At 45.1% G+C, this 17,511-nt stretch overlaps 1 protein-coding gene across 1 annotated transcript; it reads left to right on the top strand.

Moving 5' to 3' along the window:
- Nucleotides 1-1,122: 1,122 nt before the first annotated feature.
- On the top strand, nt 1,123-14,279 carry LOC307111639 (serine/threonine-protein kinase MARK1-like; the record flags this gene model as incomplete). Its single annotated transcript, XM_079791631.1, has 3 exons — nt 1,123-1,526; nt 1,685-2,279; nt 14,223-14,279. 3 exons carry the CDS (start codon nt 1,123-1,125, stop codon nt 14,277-14,279), a joined length of 1,056 nt encoding a protein of 351 aa, XP_079647757.1.
- Between the last annotated feature and the right edge of the window lie 3,232 nt (nt 14,280-17,511).

Here is a 17,511-nt window from a genome sequence, read left to right as displayed (position 1 = left end):
AGGTCCAAATTTATTTCGTCCTTAGCAAGTGCCAGAGGAAGGACGAATCATCTTCTTGAATCTTTACAGCGAGGCTCCTGCCAGCTGGCTTTTCCTCAGTCTCACTGAGCAACCACAGACCTGGAAACCCAGACTTTAGCACTCCTTGGTCCTGTCTTATCTGCCCCAAAAGCTGAGTGAGGACAGAACATGACTGTTTTTTAGAATCACTTTGATTAATAGTTGGTCATATTTTGTTACCACAAACTCTTCTGTTAATCCAGTGAACAAACATTTATTAAACACTTATTTTGTTGCCACTCACTGTGCTAGACTCCGGGAACACTGTAGTCCTGCCCCTTCCTTCATGGGAAAGACAGACAGTAAACAAGAATCAGCCCCACTGTGGTCGGTGCTATGAAGATGACAAACGTGATGGCCTGAGTGAGGTAGGTAGGGATGGATGGATCAGGGATATCTGAACTTAGAACTAAGCAGGTGATATTTGGACTGAGAACTGGAGCATGAGAATAAGTCAGACTTTTCTGTGCGCACACACACACATCTTATAGATTTTTATTTCTAATAAAATAAATACCAATATAATATCCCAAATAAACAAAAGTGTGTGTCTTTTTGTGTTTTCCAGAGTATAAGGGTCATGAGACCAAAAAGTGCGAAAACCACTATGGTTTATCCCCAGCTAGGATTGGTCCATTTCTTGCTCTGACCTCATAAGGTGCCATTGTGATGGAATCGCAAACCACTCCCCAGCTGGGATTGGTCCATTTCTTGCTCTGACCTCATAAGGTGCCATTGTGATGGAATTGCAAACCACTCCTATAAAAAGGCCCTGACTGGGCCGAGGATTTTGTCCGTTATAGCCCAGGAAGCTGATTGTGGTGACCTGTGGACTTGGACTCCTTAGATAGGTTTTGCCATTTTTTTCATTTTTGTTTGTTTTCTTATTTTTTTTTTCATTTTTCTTTTTTTTCATTTTAATTTAATTTTATTTTTATTATTTTTTTATTTTGTTATTTTCTTTTATTTAATTTAATTTTGTTTTATTTTTTGTGTTATTTTTCTTTTTGTTTTTCTTTTTTATTTTAGTTATTTATTTTTGTTTGTTATTTTGGAGTAGCGATGTCTAATGACTTTTCAGCCCCCTCCGACACCCAGGAGCACTGTATTGGAGACTATGTTCTCCAGTACAGGATTGGCCACGGAGCCTGTGCCAAGGTGTATTTGGCCTGGCACGTGCCCACGGGGACGGAGGTGGTTGTAAAAGCCATTAGTCCGAAGGGCTTCTCTCGATATTCTCGGGAAGTCTACTGTCTTAAAAGCCTCCAGCACCCAAATATCACAGAGCTCTTTGAGGTGATCGCCACCCCAGACGTGCTCTACCTGGTCATGGAGCACGTGCGGGAAGGGGACCTGCGTGAGCACCTGGAGAGCCACGGCCCGCTGAGCGAGCGGCAGGCCCGCGCCGCGTTCCGGCAGGTGGTGTCGGCGCTCCAGTACTGCCACCGGCGGGGCATCGCCCACAGGTCTGATTAGTCCACACCGTGTGCATGTTGTCACACTGTCACTGCTGTAGATGGCCATAGGGCGGGGAGCGGGGAGCTGGGTGAGTCCCTTCTCTAGAAGCAGCCACTGTGGACAGTCTGGTGCCCACGTGTTCACACATGTCCTTCCACGCCCACAGGGACCTGAAGCCGGACAACATCCTGCTGGACGAGGACGGCACCGTCAAGCTGGCCGACTTCGGCTTCGGGCGGAGGGTGAGCGACGACTCCAAACTGAGCACCTTCTGCGGCACCTTCTACTACATGGCCCCGGAGGTCCTGCGGCAGGAACCGTACGACGGCCGGAAAGCGGACGTCTGGAGCCTGGGCGTGACCCTGTACAGGACCGTGACGGGGACGGTGCCGTTCCAGGGGCAGAGCTTAGCGAAGATTAAGAGGCAGGTCCTGGCCGGGCAGTTCGAGGCCCCACCCCTCATGTCCAGGCAAGGAAAGCAGCTCCTCAGGTGGCTGCTGACTGTGGACCCCAGCCAGAGGCCGACCCTGGACGAGGTCATGCAGCACCCCTGGCTCAACAGGGGCCAGGAGGAGCTGAGGCCCTACAGCGAGCCGCCCGGGGGGGACCTGGACCCCCAGGTCCTGGAAATGATGCAGATGCTGGGCTTTGAGCCAGACCAGGTAGAGCAGTCTGTAGGGGAGAGGAAATATGACAGGGAGATGGGCACTTACCTGATCCTAAGGATGATGGAGACCAAGATGCCAGGCCGAAAGGTGAAGGTAAGGCCCTACCGCTCCCCGGACAGCAGTGACATTTCCTCAAGCTACGAGGCGGCTCAGCCCTCTGATGGGGGGACTGAAGAGGGGTCTCAGCCATCTGATGGGGGGGCTGAAGAGGGGTCTCAGCCCTCTGATGGGGGGACTGAAGAGGGGTCTCAGCCATCTGATGGGGGGACTGAAGAGGGGTCTCAGCCATCTGATGGGGGGACTGAAGAGGGGTCTCAGCCATCTGATGGGGGGGCTGAAGAGGGGTCTCAGCCATCTGATGGGGGGACTGAAGAGGGGTCTCAGCCATCTGATGGGGGGGCTGAAGAGTCTTCCATCCTCCCACACTACCTGTGGTTGAACGTGACCGGGCCCCCACCCAGCCTGGAATCCATGACCACCCCTCCCCCATTGGAGTCCATCGAGTTCGGGACAGCTCCCCCCAGCCCAGACCTGCAGCTTGGCCCTGGGGGCTGCCCCCCGACCCACAGCCGCCTCCTCCACAGCAGCAGCAGCAGCAGCAGCAGCAGCAGGGGTGGAGCCCCAGAGGGAGCCGCCCCTGAAAGCTGCCGCCAAGCTGGGCAGCCTGAGGGCAGCACCCCCGCCTCTTCCTCTGCCCACAGCCAGGGCCGGCCGGGGTTGGCTAGAAGGGCCTTCCGAGCCTTCCTAAAATTCATGTGCTGTGGGTTACCCACCAGAAAGAGGCGTTCTAAAAGGAACAAAGTCCATCCAATGTAATTTGTAAAATTGAGAACCGTCAAGGCAAGGGCCACAGTGAACGCGAAGGTGCGGAGCTCCAGGAAGGCCGGGCGCGTGGTGCTGGAGACGAGCCAGAGGTTGGACGAACCAGCCGCGGGGACAGCGGTGCCAGAACACCCGCTGCGTGTGCAGGTGAGAGGACTGGGTCCAGCCGACGAGGGAGGGTGCACACCGCGGAGGCGGCCTCTGCTCGGGACTCACATCAGGAGGGTTTGTGTTTTGTTTTTGTTTTTATGTCAAGTTTTATTAGTTACCAAAACAACGTGTACTTTTATAAAACTGTAAATGCTGTAGATATCTATAAAGCGGGAAGTGAAAAGCTGGAGTAATTCCATTCTCTAGAAGCAACCACTGTTAACAGTTTGGTGCCCACATGTTCAAACATTTCTTTCAATGCTCTGCAAACATCATTTTTAAAATTATTTTTATTATAACAGATTTATGTTATTCATATTATCTTGCTAGTTGCTTTGTTTTCTTCTTTTTTTTTTAATTTAATAAATCTTTATTGTATCCAGCAGCACCGTGGTCTTCGGAAGCATGTTGCCCAAAATGCCTGCTGAGCTGGGAAGACTGCGTGGCGCCCCCTGGAGGTCAAGAGGAGGGGCTGCCCTCGCTGTGGGTCCACCCCCCAGCGCCCACCTGACTGAAACGTCATAGACCGGACTTTTTCCTGGGTCACTTTCCTCCCCTGCTCCTTGGCTCCCATGTTTGTGGGGCTTCTTATTAAAGCATTTGGTTCTCCCCCCCGGCAAAAAAAAATAAAAAATAAAAGAAATCATTGCTTAATCCTATATTTAAGCCTATATTTTTTAACAATAGTTTTAGCTCTTACATTTAGCTCTCATAAATTTTTGTGGAAACTGAACATTTTAAATAATACGATATGGCAACTTTGAAAACCAGATTTCATCACTCACAGTGTATTGTCACTGCTAGTTTTTTTGTTGCTATCTGTTTAGTAAATTTTATGAACAAATTCTGTAAAGCCTGTATTCCTTGTTGTGTGTGGTCACTGGATCCTCAGCTTGGTTAGCTAAGTGGTCAACTAGTGACTGGATAAAGATTGCTCAAATGCCTGGAAGTAGTAAGTCCACCAGCTATTGTGGAGAGGCTTTGTGTGCTTGTTGAGGCACATCTTCAACCCCTCAGGCACTTAACAACTCTTGTTAGCCTTTACTTACTAGTACTGCTTCTGCAGAGCTACAAGGTCAGCCAGAGGTGAAAGATTAGGACCGTCTCTGGTCTTTCCTGAGTAGCACACATGCATGTGACCATCTAGATTCCCAGGAAGATGCTGGAGCTTCTCATTCTCCAGTTTTTACTTTTAAGTTATTCAGCTTTTTTTTTTTTTTTAAATATGATTTTTAGAGAGAGGGGAAGAGAGATAGAAGCTTCAATGAGAAAGAAACATTGATTGGGTGCCTCCTACACACCCCATGTCCACAGCCTTGGCATGTGCCCTGACTGGAATCAAACCAGTCATTCAACCACTGAGCCACCCCAGCCAGGCTAAGTTTTTCAGCTTTAATTTTTTAAATTATCTTTTCCAATTGTTATTGCTGTCCCAAGAAGTTGCAGTTTTAAATAAGTGCTGCTGCTAACTTTCTACAAATGTCCCAGGACAAGGGCTATACACACTAAGCTAGTTTTGTCAGGTTTGTAAGGCTAATATGGACCTGCATGGAGTTTTGAAAAAAGTAATTTTGACCATCTTTTTACATACCCAAGCTATTAAATTTTTAGAGTCAATACCATCAATCTTTTCCAATATAATAGACAAAAATTATTTTCTATCTCAAATTCATATATTTACCTTTCTCTAGCTGTCTTATAATGTCATATTTATGAAATATGAATTTTGGGGGTAAAATAGGACAGGTTTAGGAAATATTAGAAGGAAATTAACGGGACCATGGAGGAAAGCACGGCTGCAGAGCAGCAGAAGGTATATTTCCATAGAATGGGGGAGCTGGAAAGCTGCAACAAGTATATTTCCACAGACTGAGGAAACTGAGAACAGCAAAAGGTCTATATTCACAAAATAAAGAGAAGGAAGCCCTTCATTCAGAAGGAGAGGGAGAAAGCCCAAAGGGAATAGGAAAACAATAGGGAAGGAGGGGTGGGGGAGAGAACCTCACAAGTGAGGTTCAACCTTTGAGCCCAGGAGTTACTATAGGAACCAGTGTAAGGGAATAGTGACCAATCAGAGGGGATGTCAAGGCACCAGGATCGGCAGCCTTTATAAGCCATAGGGAAAAGGAACCCAGTGGGACCCTTTCCCCCTCCCCACGTGGGAGTCCATTCTGTGGGACTCTTTCCCTCTCCCCATGTGGGAGTCTGTACTTGTTCTTCAGTAAATCTCCACCTTTATTATACCACTTTCTGTCTGTGGATTCATTCTTCAATTCCGGCGGACAAATAATCTGTGTTCCAGTCCAAAAATTCCGTATCATTTAGATTCATTATTTTGTAGTATTCTTTTCAAATTGTTAATCAACTCTCTGAGAACCCTTTTATGAAAAAAAAAAAATTTCCTTTCCCTACTGGTTTGAATTTCCACCTTTTTAAAATACACTTTTTGGGCTCTTTATTTCCTTACAGAGATCTGTTTGTCAATCTGCACATAGGTATAAAGCCATTTGTTATTGTAAAATTAAAATATTATAATATTACACAACACAAATGCTCCCCTCCTTTACTTTCTGTTTTTCAAAATTTCTTGTGGTTTTTATCCATTTGCTATTACAGATAAATTTTAGATTCATTTTTGTTAAAACTTGCCTCCTTAGGCCTAAGGATTCTAGGACGTTGAGGCAGGGGGTGAAGGTAATGGAAGGAGCTGAGGTCAGAGGTGGCTGAAGGGTCTTTTGGAAGTCTCATTGATTGCCCAGTGAAATTTCCTCTGGAAGCTTCCCCCGCATTGGCCCAAAGCCTGCGCCTACCCACCCCACAGAGGAAGTTGGCTGTGGTTACACGGTCTGGCTCTGTAGTCAGGAACAGTGAGCGGGGAGGGCTACTCCATGGGGCCAGGGATTTAGAGCGGGGGGGGGGGGGGGGGGGGGGATCGGAGGTCGAGGAGCCAGGGCTCCGTGTGGCATCCGGTTTTAAACAACTCTGCTTAGAAATAGAAGAGAACCTCTCAGGAACGTGGGAGGACTCTGGCAGGCCTCCCAGGGCTGAGGCACGTCAAGTTCCTGCCAACTTGTGACGGAAGTGGGAGATTTGTGGGAAGGGAGGAGGGACAGGGCATCAAGGGCGTGGACACAACCCAGAAGCATTTTTCTTGGTTAAAAACCCTGCTCTGAAGTAAACATGTTTCTGAAAATCAGGACGGTTTTTATTCCCCCAGGCTGTTGTGCACATGGTCTACTTCCTGTGAGTGCAATTGTTCCCAGGTGCGTGTGTCTGTTTTCAGAGAAGGAATATTAGAAGCTACTTGTGGTCTCTGCCTGAGAATGCCTTGAATAATGGAAAGTAAAAATACGCTCTACCTCTTTGTGTTTCTGAGGCAAGAACGGGCCTTCTAGATTCTTTCTTCCAAGACAGGGAGGAAAAAAATGTGGGGAACATTTTTTTTTTCTCCGTGGAAGCTCCTTTTTAGTCCAGGAGAGCCAGAGCACCCCGTTCTACTCTGAAATAGTATTGAGGACTTCAAATAACCTTTGCTTAGGTGAGTTCTATTTACCATAGAACTTAACACAAAGAATTCAAAAATTAATTCATTTAAAAGCAACAATACATACTAACATAAATAATACGTTTACGGGGAAAAAAAATAGCTGTATGTTCCAAAGCAAAACAGCTTAGTGGGAAGGGTGGCATCATTTCATAGTTTTGCAAATCTGACTTCATAGGAGACAACAGGATTCGCATACCTGCTTCTGTACCAGTGTCTTGTGATATCGCATGTTATGTACCTGCTGGAAAGCTCCACTGTTCACTCTCGAGAGAAGAAGGCAAATAGCATCTTAGTATTATTACAAAAATAGTTTCGGCTTCACAGAGTCCCCTGAGAGGGTGTCAGCCGCGCCCAGATGTCCTCAGACCACACTTTGGGAACTGCTGCTCCAAAGAAGACCTCATGCTTCTTTCCCAACAGATGTGTACAAGCATGGCCACCGTGGTATTATTTGTAACCAAGAAAACCCCAACTTCAATGTTTATAAACAGTAGAACGGGGTAAATTGTGGTGTACTCACAGTTATCCATGAATCTCACAACCAGTATTTTATAAAAATAATAAAATGTGATTTCATATTTATAGCGTCCCAAAACACATTAAATATTATTTAGGGGTAGAAGTATGTGGTCAAACCTGAAAGAAGAGCAAGGATAGTGGTTGTCTCTAGGGGACAGGGGAAGGAGAACATTGATGAGGGGTATACATGAAGAGGCAGAGATATTTGTTTCAGTTATGATGGGCTAATTATGCTCCTGCAACAAACAATACCTGAAGTCACAATGGCTCAAACACAGCAAACGTGAGCTGTGGGCAAGCTAATAGGGCCTCCGTCAGTTGGTATGTCTCTAGTAGGTGTGAGAGGGGAGAGAACGTGGCAAATCATGCACTGGTTCTTAAAGGCCGCCCAGAAACGGCACTTTTTTTGCTTCTGCTTACCCCATTCTATTGGCCAGAGCAAGTCACATGGCCATGTGTAACTTCAAGGGAGTGAGGGAGTACAACCTGATCATGTCCCTAGAAGGATAGAAGGAGGGAAACGAACTGGGGTCATTTGATATTGTTCTACTTCCCAAGTTGAGTGGTGGGTTCACAGGTATTTGCTTACTTATGATATACTATATATTTATAGATAAATAAATGTATGCTTATTATATATTATTGATGTGTGTACCTTATTTAAATATCTACATTAGGTATAAATTATTGTAATGAAAGAAAGAAAAGAAAGGGGGGGGAGAATAGGCCCTTAAATATGCTGAACGAATTCATGTATTTGTATTAAAAATATGTAGTGGCCAAGAGAGAAAAAGGTGAGAGCTGAATTGAGAAACATTTGGAATTCTTTGAGCAGCGGTCTTTAAACTGGGATAAGCATATTCCCAGGATCCATGAAGACACTCTAAAGGGTTGCAATGCAGAAATTCTAAAGAAATCAATTTTTAGATGCTCACAGCCAGATGTCCTCTTTACTAAAACCAGTCTCCCTGGAACACTCACCGGAGTGGGCTGTTCGCCTTTCCTCTTTAATAAATGCCCCTTTGCTGTGTTTTTCAGAAGAAAGATGTGGCCCATTCTGTCATCTTGTTTTTTTTTTTTTTTTTGTAAAAATCTCCGGATTCCATAGAGAGAGTTCAAAGTTCTTGGTTCTAGTCAAGAAAGTAAATTACTCTAAAGATTGGATTACAAATCCTTTTGCAAGTCAGATAGTATCTTATCATTTTAGCAAAGGTGCAGGAGAAACTAAAGAACTTTTAATATCTGATGATAAATCACTAATAACCTTGTCATCATGTGTGACTTTTGTTCAAAGAGTCAAATAATATCACTACAATAAACCCCCTTAATTTTGAGCAAGTTTTCTTAGCACATATTTTTTAAAATGAAAATTAAAGGTAGAATTGGTGCTGAACCTAGAGAAAGTAATAGCCATACATACAAAAAAAAAAAAAAAAAAAAAGAAGAAGAAGAAAAGAAAAGGAACCAATTATACCGATTATATAATGTGGAAAGGCATTTCCAAGAAAATGTTACTTTTTGGATTATAATCTTATCAAATGGTTCAATAAATGTGCTGATATATCTATGTTATTTTGATGAATTGTGTGCTACTACTAATTGTGATAACAACTAGTTCCAGATGAAAGTCTTTTCACACTATAAACTCATGCTGTAAAATAGGACTTTATGTAATGATGGACATGTTTTCTATTTGTCTGTCAATATGGTCCATAAGCCACATGTGGCCATGAAGAACTTGAAATGTGGCTAGCATGAATGAGGAACTGAATTTTAAATTTTATTTAATTAAAATTTTTAAATACTCACATGTGTCTATAGTATTAGACAGCACAGCTTTAGAGCTTTATGGCCACAGAAATGGAAGGAAAATTGAATGTGTATGTACTTTTTAAAAACTATATTTTTATTGATTTCAGCAATGAGAGAGAATCATTGATTGGAAATCAAGCCCGCAATCCGAGCATGTGCCCTGATGGGGAATCTAACCATGACCTCCTGGTTCACAGGTTGATGCTCAACCACTGAGCCACACTGGCCAGACTGATGTATATACACTTTTAAAAGAACTATGATAAAACAATTAATAAAACATTTTCATCATAAATTATATTATTTTAAGATAAACATATAGAGGAGGAAAATGAAAATTCAAAGTCACAGAGAAAAAGGAGTAATGTGATATTTCCAATTGTTAAAGAACAGCACATTCATGGTATTTTTAAAAGGATGATGGAGGATATCAATTGCTATAACACTTGAATTCTATGTTTAAACTGTTAAAATATTTTAAAGTTACAATGAAATTTAGTGTCTTGCAGCTGTTTATACTTAAGATGAAAAATATAAACTTAAGATGAAAAATTTTAGATATCAACACAAAAATGTTTGAGGGGAGTGCATAATATTTCAAACATTTTTTAAGGGTAATGCAAGCAAAATGCTTGAAAACCCCTGAATTTTATGGTACCCACTGTTCCTTTCAACTCTTTAGATTTTGTGGATGTGGTCTAAGAGGCCACTCTAGCGAGTGGACACTAAATATCATGGGGGAGCACCCTCAAATGTAAAGGTTCACATACAAACAAAATTTTAACAAAAACAAAATCCAAACAAACAAACTACACCTCTCTCTCTCTCACACACACACACACACACACACACACACACACACAGCCCTCCAACAGACCCTCTGTCCCATTCTACACTGGTGATTCTAGTAAAGGTGGTTCATAAAGCACTTTTTTGAGAAACATGAGCTTTTTTAGTAATGTCCAGTGGTCTGGCCAGTGAGAAATCTCTGGACATCAGGGTAGCCTCAAAGAAGATCGTTAAAGATAAAAAATTCCATATGAAGTTATTTGCATTGCCACAGTGTCAATCCCCTTGGCCTGAGCAGCCTGGGCAGTCTGCGGCATACACAAAGGTCTTACATGGGAGGGTTTTTTTGTTTTGTTTTGTTTTGTTTTTTAAATATATTTTATTGATTTTTTACAGAGAGGAAGAGAGAGGGATAGAGAGCCAGAAACATCGATGAGAGAGAAACATCGATCAGCTGCCTCCTGCACACTCCCCACCAGGGATGTGCCCGCAACCAAGGTACATGCCCTTGACCGGAATCGAACCCGGGACCCTTGAGTCCGCAGGCCGACGCTCTATCCACTGAGCCAAACCGGCTTCGGCAGGGAGTTTGGTTTTGATGGAATTCAAGACAAGGCCTTGAGTTCCACCTCTGAGTGCAGGCCTGGGACAGCACACACAGATGACAAAGTAACTCAAACTGAAAGAATCCATTGGAAGCGGAAACTAGGAGCCAGAGGTGATCCCAAGAACACAAGTCCACTCTCACCTGCCCCGCCAGGAATATGCAGACACCTGGGCACATTAGCCCTTCCATGGAAGTGGACTCGTGTTTTGCAAGGCAGGGTGACCTCAGCTTGGGTATACACATTCTAGCATAGCTTCCCTGTAGTGTTGCTCAACTCATGTGTTAGGAATAGCTCTGCCCATTCCCAGTGGCAGCAAGAGGGCAGGAGGGACAGAGGAGATTGAGCAGGCAGGTCTCTAAATGACCTCACGTCACCACAACCACCAACCCACTCAGGTGCTGAAGGGAATGGGAAAATACTCCTACGACCCAGTGAGCGCTTCCAATAAAGGTGAGCACTGACAGCCAGGCAGGAGGCGGGTCATCCTGACAGCAAGTGGCTAGGAGAGCCTTGAGATGTTGTGGAAACTAGGATTCCAGATTGGCAGCTCTGAGTCAGCTTCTGATTGGTGGGGGACAGGTCCCCCTTTCCTAAGGTGTTCCACTCCCCACTGGGCCCTGCTCAGGTCAGGCGGCTGGAGGGGCTAGAGCTCAGCACTGGCCCTGGGGCCTCGGCACGATTTGAAAGGCTGGCTTAAGATGCTTATCAGCTGGCTCTTGCACAAGGCCTAGGCTGCGATTGCAGCAGAGATGTGAAAAATGCCAGGGAAGCCAAAACAACTTTCTTTAAATAGGGCTCAGGCAATAGGGAGGGTGCTTACACTCCACCTTGGCCTTGTGAAGGAAAAATGCAAACATTAGCCCAGAGTTGGAGGAGGAAACAGGCACCTTAGAGGAAGATGGAGAACTGACTCCAAGAGACGCCAAGACACAGGGAATGCAAAGGAAGGCAGGATCTGCACGTTTTCTTTTCTTCGAATGTTGTGCTGTTATCTCTGAATGCCCCAGAGCCTGGTGTCACATCACACAGTGAATGCCCAGGGCAAGCTAAGGGGAGGTAAGAGCCAACAGCCATGTGATGACCACTGCCAGAGAGTCCTGGAGATTTTACGCTATAATGAGGAAGAGAGAGGCAATCGTGCATTTAATAAACATTGACATTGAATCCAAGGGTAGGATAGGGGGTGGGAATCTATAAAGATCAATCATTCTCCATCTTTATTGCAATGCAACTCACATTACCATCACCTGCATGACTCACGCCTATGGGTCTTCCCACATTTTGACACAATTGTCAAATTTGTGTGCAATTCCTGGCTCCCTAGGCCTAACTCCATTGCTTCCTCTCCAGCTTAGGAGCACATGAGGAATGCACATAAGAGTATTGTCATTATAAAGTAACCTGGAATTGCTCTAATTCAGCGGTCGCCAACCTTTCGGACCTCACGGATCACCAGTGGTCGGCGGACCACGGGTTGGCGACCACTGCTCTAATTCATTAAAACAATAAATTCTCTGCAAAATCAAGAATGAGATGAGGTGGTACCTCTTTTATCAGTTCCATTAGTTTGGCCCCAGCTTCAGCCCCTCTATTGCAAGGACAAGGAAGGCCTTCTCTCTTTCCCAAGGTCACTGTCCTGTGATGAACCGAAGAAGTCCAGAGGTGTTCTTATCTGGATGCTTATCTGAAACCTGGAGCCACCTCAGAGGCATGCCTTGAGGTTAGGGAGCTCCTCAGTCACTGCCAAATGCAGGGGTCTTGGATGGCTGCTAAAGTCAGAGGGGCCAGAGTCTGAACAACCAGCTCCCACTATTGTAGTTGCTGCCAGTTTGTAATTCCATGACTCCATTTGAGCCCCAGAGCCTGTCCTGGTTGCTCTCCTACCTCAGGCTGGAACTCCTCTTGTTGCTAATCCTGGGGTTAGTGGCAGAGCCATTAGCCCTGGTGCAGGTCCCACTGGCAATTGTCCCTTGAGCACAAGACAGGACAATCCCTGCCCCCTTCAATGCTATGCTCAGCTAAGGCTGCTGCCCAACTGGAGCCACAGAAGTCGCTTCCCCTGGGCCCAGGGGTGCTGAGAAGAGCATGTGGGGACAGGTTCCCATGTCTGCCCTTGGGTGTCTGAGGGCCACAGTTCCCTTCTCTCTCTGCATTTCTATACCCAGTTCTTAGCACTGAATGGGTGATGTGTCTTCAAGGAGATAAACTCAGTTGGGTTTCCTCAGTAACAGAGTCCTTGGAATCCATCTCACAGCCAAGGATTCAAACTCAGTCTTTGAGAACTGCTGAACTTGAAGGTGGGCCCTTAGTGCCAACATCTCCTTAGCCCCAAACCAAGCCAAGCTCTGGAACTGTCCCTCATGCCATTCTCAGGGGACCATGTTGCAGTGTTAACATCCTGTGACATCAACCATCAGCATTGGCTGCAGGTTGTGTTAGAGTTCCACTAACTGCTGTAACAAATTAAACCCCAATTTAAATGGTTTCACACATTAGAAGTTTACTTATCACTCACAGACGAGCCCAATGCCAGATTCCTAGTCAGCAAGTGGCTTTTTGTCATGTGGCTACTTCCACTGTGTGGCTGTTTCAGTCTCTGGACCTGGAAATTCTCTGCATCTAAATGGCAGATGTAGAGAAGTCACTTCTCCTCCTCCTCTTCCTCCTCCTCCTCCTCCTCCTCCTCCTCCTCTTCCTCTTCCTCCTCCTTCTCCTCCTCCTCCTTTCTTCTTCTTCTTCTTTGTTGTGGTAAAATATACATAAAATTGACCATTTTAACAGCTTTTAAGTGTACAGTTCAGTGACACCAAGCACATTTACATTATGCAACCCTCACCACCATCCATCTCCAGAACGTTCATTTTCCCAAACTGAAACTCTGTACCCATTAAACACTAACTCCCCACCAACCCCTACCCAGCCCCTGGCAACCACCATTCTGCTTTCTGTCTCTATGAATTTGGCTACTCCAGCTACCTTATATAGGTGGAATATTTGTTTTTTGCAATTGACTCATTTCACTTTGCATAATGTTCAAGGTTCATCCATGTTGTAGTATTTGTGAGAATTTAATTTATTTTTAAGGCTGACTAATATTTCATTGTATGTGTAGACAATATTTTGTTTATCCATTTATCTGTCAGTAAATGCTTGGGTTGTTTCTACCTTTTAGCTATCCACACCCTTCTCCTAATCATCTTGACCTGCAAATGACACGTCATTTCTGATCACACTCCGTAGGATAAGCTCCTGCGTGGCCCCACCTACACGCAAGAGGAGCCAGGAGATGGAATCCTGTCTGGACAGCCACTTCAGCCTGTGGAAAGTGAAGCACAATTTGTTGGTGGACAACTAGCTCTCCCTGCCACCACCCACCTTTGAATTTCCTGTAATAGTTATTTACCGTGCATGGCCCAGGAAAAATGTCTTTGCCCCCCAGTTTCAGTTCCTAACAGGACAAAGGTTTTCAGATCTAAATTAACTACTAGTAAATGACTATACCTAACATTTGTGTACTCTTTTGCAGTTTTCTATGTCCTTTCCATATAGAGTAGTGGTTCAAGTTCTGATTCTGTCTCTGTGGCTTTCTCACTGGGTGGTGTTTGTAGAGCCCTTAGAGCTCCAATAAATTCGGTAAATAGTGATTATCAATCTTCACAGCAATAAGGTCTGCATATTTTCTCATTTGTATAGATGAGGGTATTGAACCTCAGAAAGATGAATTAACTTGTTCAAAGTTACCCTGGTCATAAATGGTGACTCCATCTCTGTGTCTGCTCCCCCTCCTAGGGAGCTATCATCATGGTTTTGAAAAGTAACTTTGATGTCCTTCAAAAGACACATTGAGCCCCCAACCAAACTCTGGCCCCTGAATGCCCTCCTTGTACGAGAGCTGGGGGACTGCCCTCTCCAGGGTCCGAGCTGAGTCCCACCAGAGAATGTGGTAAGGGAGGGAGAAGAGGTCCTGTCATTCAGAAGCTTGTCCTGTGCTCCTGGCCACAAGGAACTTCCCAGGACCTGTGGCAAAGCAAAGCAAAGCAAAACAAACAAACAAACAAAAAAACACCTTTGCTGCTGCTGCCACTGTCCAACAATGTTCACGAAGCCCTCCTTTGTTCCAGGCCCTGGGGATGTAAGTAAGAATAAAAATCAACCCCTCCCCTCCATAGAGTGCATCATCAAACCAGTGAGATATGTGAACAAATACTCTCATATAATGTGACAAGCAATATAGAGTGATGTACAAAGTGCTACAGGAATCTGAATGAAGGAGTAATTAATTTTGCCTAACACGTTTTGGCAAGCTGCAACAAGAAGGTGACATCTGAGCTGGGTGTAGACAGCTAAGAGGACTGGGGAGAGCTATTTTAGATAGAAGAAACAACAAAGTTTCAAAGGTATCAAAGAGTATGGTTGTTTGAGGATAAAGAGTAGGTACAGTAAGGGCAATGTGTGGGTGGATATAGGGTGGGGAAGAGATGGGGTGGGGCCAGAGGTAAAGGGTCATGATTCCGCAGATGAGATGGGAGATTCCCACCCCCCCTTTTTTTAAGAAAAATCATTTTTAAAATTATAATTGACAGACAATATTATATTACTTCCTGGTATACAGCATAGTGATTAGACATTTATATATGTTAGAAGGTGAATTAGACATATATGTAATTAATCCTATCTAATAAAGAGGGAATATGCTAATTGACCATCACACCCTCACAAAGATGGCGGTGACCACAGCCAATAAGGAGGGAATATGCTAATTGGCTGACCTGCCCTCAAAGATAGCGGTGCCCACAGCCACAAGATGGCAGCGCCCAGTCCCCTCAGCCCCGCCAGGGTGGCAGGCGGGCACCTGCCTCAGGAGTCCCCCAGTCACCTCAGTCCTCCAGCTGCCCAGGGCAGGCCCGAGGTGCCAGCAAGCCTCAGATGGCAGCTGCCCAGCTGCCCAGGGCCACTTGAGGCTCAGGTAACCAGGGCCGGCCTAGACTTGCGCTGCCCACAGTGGCAGCATCAGAGGTGTGATGGGGGCGTCACCTTCCCCTGATCGCTGGGTCGCCTCCTGCCCCTGAGGGCTCCTAGACTGTGAGAGGGGGCAGGCCGGGCTGAGGGGACCCACTCCCTCCAGTGCATGAATTTTCATGCACCGAGCCTCTAGTTATATATAATAGTGATTAGATATTTATATATCTTATAAAGAGACAAGGAGATTATTAATTGGGGGCTAATACAACCAGAACCATCTAACACAAAGCTTCCTCTGGCTGGGGTAGACATGGGAAACTAAACTGATTAACCCACTTTATTTTAACCCCACTCATTCCTACAGGGCAGAACCATCCCAGCCATCTGGGGGTCATCACTGATGCCACATAACTCTAGACAAAGTTCAGAAAAGAGACCACCTGAGGATATCCGTCTTCCTGCAATGACACTTTCCTCTTTGTAGGTGTTGAAGGACTTGTGATAGACTTTCCTCTTTTTAGCGTATAGGGTCAGACTAAGCTGAACCCCAAGTTAGTTATCTGGAAGCCAGGGTCTCTATCTGACACCTTCAAAGACAGAATTGAAGCCGTGTGTGTGTGTGTGTGTGTGTGTGTGTGTGTGTGTGTGTGTGTGTGGCAGGACCACAGCCCTCTTCCCTAGAAACTTGGGTCCTCCCCACATGGACATGGGCGGGCCTGGATTTGAAGCTAACTCCTCATCTCTGTGTGACTTCAGGAGACATTAACCTCTCTATCAGCTTTATTATCTGAAAAACACCTCACAGGGTGGCTGTTCTGATTAAGTAACAGCATTTAAATGTAGATCTCCTTCCCTTGACTCTAGAGACCGCTGAATTTACAATATTGTGGTTGATATATTCTCAGGGTCAGGTACCCTGGGCCTTCATGTGCCACAGTTTCAGGCTTTGCCTGCCCGGAGCTCAAGAACATGCAAAGGAGCTTACCTCAAGCTGCTGAAAGTCCTTCTTTGGCACTTTTCCTCCAGGCCCTTTGATTTAATGGCGCTTAAGCCAGCAGAAGTGTGGCAAAGGTCAGCATTGTGTCACAGTTGATTCCTCTACATGGGATGGCACTTGTGGTACTAGCTCCCAAGAATTGCTGATGACAGCTTTATAAGTTGGATTATTTTAAATGAAGGCGAGTTTATTGTTTAGAAGGGCTATGTGGCCAATCCTTTATATATATATTATTGATTTCAGAGAGGAAGGGAGAGAGAGATAGAAACATCAATTATGAGAGAAAATCATTGATTGGCTGCCTTCTGCATGCCCCCTACTAGGTGTGTGTGTGGATGGGGGGAGCGGGGGGGGTTAGAGCCTACAACCTGGAACCTGGGCATGTGCCCTTGGCCAGAATCAAACCTGGGACCCTTTAGTCTGCAGGCCGACACTCTATCCACTGAGCCAAACCGGCTAGGGCCCAATCCCTTTTAAAAGTAATTCTCTTGTATTGTAAATTTTTTCCTAATCTAGACATTGAGATTTTCAGTAGAGGATGTGTTCACTTATGAATGAATACAGGTATTCTGACTTTAACCACAGTTTGTGGTTAAAGTCAGAATACACCCCTAATTAACTTTTCTAAATTGATAAGAAAAATCAGTAAGTGAAAACCTTTTTGTGAATCAATTTATCTAACAAACATTTGCTGAGAATCCACCTGTGCCAACCCTGAAGGCAAAGTGAAAAAGTGACATGCTTCCTGCCTCCAAGGACCTCACAGTCTAAGGGCAAAGACAGGCAGGCACATAGCTCCCTGTAGCAGAGCATCCCAGTGCCGTGCATTGAGTAAAATGTGATTAATTCTAACCTGTTCGTGTCTCATCAAGATACTGGGCTATCTGGCTTCCCCTTCTGCAAACTGGTCCTCAATGGGATCCAGGTCTATTGTGAAAATCACACAATATCATTGTGAACCATAAATGACACTGTCAGTTTGATACAAAAATCTAGTCAGGTAAAAAAAATTCAGATTCTCCCACCAACCCGTGTCACTATATTGACGAAAGCTCTAATTATTTCATTTTCCTCTCCAATTTTGTTCTCCTCTTCAGAATGACTTTGCACAACAATGTG

The sequence above is a fragment of the Cnephaeus nilssonii genome, assembly GCF_951640355.1.
Source record: "Cnephaeus nilssonii genome assembly, chromosome: 15".
NCBI lineage: Eukaryota > Metazoa > Chordata > Mammalia > Chiroptera > Vespertilionidae > Cnephaeus > Cnephaeus nilssonii.
Note: the sequence above shows the minus strand (reverse complement) of the source record. Positions and strands in the feature narration are given on the sequence as shown.